Source organism: Lipomyces chichibuensis (genome assembly GCF_038497645.1).
Source record: "Lipomyces chichibuensis strain CBS 12929 unplaced genomic scaffold V1513scaffold_139, whole genome shotgun sequence".
Taxonomy (NCBI): domain Eukaryota; kingdom Fungi; phylum Ascomycota; class Lipomycetes; order Lipomycetales; family Lipomycetaceae; genus Lipomyces; species Lipomyces chichibuensis.
In genome coordinates, this window is record NW_027117591.1 from 1 (window position 1) to 3794 (window position 3794).

The 3794-nt window shown below is 48.6% G+C and overlaps 1 protein-coding gene across 1 annotated transcript; it reads right to left on the reverse strand.

Annotated features, from left to right (window-relative positions):
- Positions 1-1725: 1725 nt before the first annotated feature.
- On the reverse strand, positions 1726-3560 carry V1513DRAFT_455707 (general substrate transporter). Its single transcript, XM_066899525.1, has 4 exons — positions 3306-3560; positions 3193-3249; positions 1824-3144; positions 1726-1758 (listed from the first exon to the last, which is right to left on the reverse strand). Exons 1-3 carry the CDS (start codon positions 3521-3523, stop codon positions 1854-1856), a joined length of 1566 nt encoding a protein of 521 aa, XP_066750231.1. The 5' UTR covers positions 3524-3560; the 3' UTR covers positions 1726-1758; positions 1824-1853.
- Between the last annotated feature and the right edge of the window lie 234 nt (positions 3561-3794).

The following is a 3794-nucleotide window of genomic DNA, read 5'->3' on the forward strand; positions in this document are numbered from 1 at the left end:
TGGCTGTCGTAATCTTGGACATACTATAAGGAAATGTCCTGGTAAATAGCTATATATTTCAGCTCTAGCTAGTATAATTTAACTACGTGGTCGTTAACTCATTTAGTATTTGGTGATGGTGGAACCGGCCGGTTCGATGGTGCGGCCGGTTCGATGGGGAAATACGTTATCAGCCCCGGACCGCAGTAGATAGAATCTGACCAAAGATATACTGCAGCAGGCGTCTTTACTACCTGTTCGTTCTCCCTAGCATGTGGACTGTCTTATATAATTCACAGAAAGTAATTGAGACGAAAATGCGAGTGTACTGAAGCGGTTATTTCAGACAGGAGCTGGCATCATATTTAGGCTGATTGCCCCTGTACTACGGATGTTGGTGTTATTGACAGGCTGCCAAGATCACCATGTGGCAGCCATTTCCCGCAGCACCAGTCGGTATGACAAGCTTGGCCCGAAATATATGAGAGACAATTCCCGGGCCGGAAGTGATAGAGCGACGAACTATCCCCTCACCCAAGTTATCAGTGACAATGACCGTGAGGAGAGCAATACATCGAATTATTTTGCATGTATAATATAGGGTGACACATCTGGACCGTACAAATTTGGGGTGACACAACTGCCCGATTGAGCCTGCGATTTACCTGTTCATGGCTATGCCGGTAATAGTGAAACTGATACCGCCAGTGAAGGTATATGGAAGGCATTCGCTTGCAGATAATGCTGTTGTGGGCTGAACGCCTGAAAGCTATCCAGAAGTTGCGCAAGGATGGCAATAAAATTAACTTATGGGGCTGTTTTTAGTCTATAACTACTAACTATAGAATACACACTACCTAGGAATGCTAATAATCGTTTCTAATAACTCATCATCAGTACTGATACACAAGCTTATATTGAACAATTGTGTTACGAGATACCACCGCGCTCTTAAAAAAGCCTTGCACACTCCGTCACGTGGGAAACTCGAAGATCCCTGGCAAGTTCTGAGACGTTTCTACACTATCGTTGATGCTTAAAGTCTGATACCCTGAATCCCAGTTTTCCTACAACGAGTCAGCTTAATGGCTCAGTCAGGTTGCCATTAATATTTTGCTCACCACATCAAAAGGGTCTGCAGCCATTTCAGAATTATTAGCGGGAACACCAACTTCCGCTGGCCACAAATTAGATAAGTTGATCGGAAGACGTGATGCGCCAACGGTCGCACCTTCGCGTTGTGAAACTGGGCCTGGCGCCATCAATAACGACGGATCTAGAGATTTGTTAAACACAACCACGGAAATATGACCACTAAGGGGAGCTCTGAAACCCGGCTGTATTTGGCAATCGGGTGGAACCTGCCGTCATCCTGCTGCTGACTAAGGATAGCCACGACGGTCATCGCCGACGCGTCTGTCTCTATGAGAAATGAAGATATAGAATGAAATGGACTATGAATGACAATGAGGGCCGAGATTATTAACGATTGGCGTTACAGTGCGGCTCCGGTGGTTAGCCGTGCATAACCGTTAAGCCCTGTGCGCGGTCGTGACACAAACCTTGCACCTATGTTTAGGTCTCCCCTTGCCTTTTGCAGACAGATCCTTTGGCAATTCAGGTCGGCATGCTGGCGGAACTCCAGTTGTCACCAATTTTGACTTGAACCGGATATTGTTTTCCTGGTATCTTACTCCGGTACACCCATCGCAACACAACCACTTCATTATGCTTTTTCCAAACATTTAAATGCATAACCAATTACTAATCCAGAACTCCCTGATAACCCTCAGACAACTATGACAAAAAGTATTTAACATATCCAACGGCAGCAGCGACAATGCTTGTTACTATACAATACCTCTAAGACCGTTTCATTCGACATCGTCATGCATCTCGACCTGGACGGTGCGATGAATATGAATTGTGCCTTGTTCGAAATCACGGGCGAGCGCCTCGAGGCGGCCGCTGTACCGTGCACCGGTGAACGACCGCCACACTGGTCCTCCGTGCTCGAAAACCTCATCCATTTCCTCCAGCGTGCGTTGTTTCGTCTCCGGTACCCGAAAAAAGACGTAAATGAAAGCGCCTATGTTAAAGGACCCAAAAATGATAAATACCCGCCAGCTGATAGTGCGCAAGAGTAGTGGCATGAGGAGCGCGAGCACGAAGTTAGTGGCCCAGTAGGTTGCGGTCGAAATCGAGACGGCTTTGGCTCGGATGCGCAGCGGAAATATTTCGGGAGGATATATCCATTCGATGGCGCCCCAGGACATAGCGAATGAGGCGCCAGCAAGGTAACAGCTCGCCTGGATAGCATCGCTTGCGGCAGGATGGCCAATGATTACCCATGTCCACGGTTGGTTCTGGGCAGGGTCTGGCTGACCAAAACGCGCCAATATGCCACCGATTAGGTACATCCAGAATGCTATACTGAGCGAGCCAACGAGCAGAGATGAGCGACGACCCCACTGATCGGTCCACAAAATCGTCGGAAGGGTCGCGACCATAAAAACAATGTACATAACCGCCGCGAAGGTGAGCGTTCTAGAAGGGTTAGGGTTGTGTGGGATATAGTCGGTAGAGCGGAGAATGTAGATGATGTAGTACAAGAACACGTTCACTCCGGTCAGCTGGGACCACGCCTGAATAGCCATGCCAAGAAACAAGCGCCTGCGCATTTTCTTACGAAACAGTTCGCGGTAGCTGTTCAAACCCTGCTCACGTTCAAACAGAATCTGTTCTTCAATTTCTTTGTATTCAGCCAGTACCAGCGGATCGTTGATGTCGCAGTTTGATGTGCGTAGGAACGCGAGTACCTGCAGTACCGTGTCCCAGTGGTCTTTACTCGCCAGCCATCTCGGCGATCGGGGGAGCCAAAAGAGGCCGGTAAACAGAAAAATAGCCGGTACAATCTGGATGGCCCACGGTAGTCTGAACACAGCATTCGAGTGAAAGAACGAACATCCGAACTGTATGAAATACTGGATCACGATGCCCAAGGCAATGGCGAACTGCTGGAATGAGACTAATCGGCCGCGGATCTTGTAGGGGGCGATTTCGGACTGGTAAATCGGTACGAGGGTAGATGTCACGCCAATGCAGAGCCCGGAAACAAAACGGCCAATGATAAGCATTGGTATGCCGGTAGACGTGGCCTGCAGGCTGCATAGAGTTAACCGATGGCTAGATATGAATATGTCAAGCACCCACCCTGCACCGATGCACCACAGGGCAGTGCCACACTGTATGGCGACCTTTCGCGACAGCCTGAAACAGTCAATCAGAGATACTCGTCACCCTGTAGTACATCTATAACTGCGTACCGATCACCAAGAAAAGAGGAGGACAATGCGCCGAAAAAAGAGCCACCGGCAATGCAACTGATGATTCCACCTTGGCGTATTCCGAGAGGGTTGCCGTAGTAGTTTCTATAATGCGCGGTACCCACGATGTCGGACATGGAAGAGACATCAAAGCCGTAGAGCACACCGCCGAGTGCAATGAAAGCGGAGATTGTGTAGACGTTGAGCAGACGAACCATTGAAATGCAAGGTCTGTTAATTTGATTTGTAGTGGGGGGACACTCTCAGGAGACTTGTTGCACCTTAATATTCTGGGTGCCCGCGCAGCGTCACAGTGACATCATATTATACACGCCGCGGGTGCTGTCGTCGTTCAGCTTTCGGCGAAGATTGTCATCGCGCTCTTTTAATTATTGGGATAATATCAAAAATGCCACTGAAAAGTTTGGTAATATCAAAAATGCCATCGGGCCACGTACCAGTCGTACCCTTATATGCACCGACCAAACT

Coding starts and splice junctions, on each gene's coding strand:
- V1513DRAFT_455707 (XM_066899525.1), bottom strand. CDS start 3,523: ATGGTTCGTCTGCTCAACGTCTACACAATCTCCGCTTTCATTGCACTC. Junction 3,250..3,305: donor TCCTCTTTTCTTGGTGATCG/GTACGCAGTTAT, acceptor TGACTGTTTCAG/GCTGTCGCGAAAGGTCGCCA. Junction 3,145..3,192: donor CTGTGGTGCATCGGTGCAGG/GTGGGTGCTTGA, acceptor AACTCTATGCAG/CCTGCAGGCCACGTCTACCG.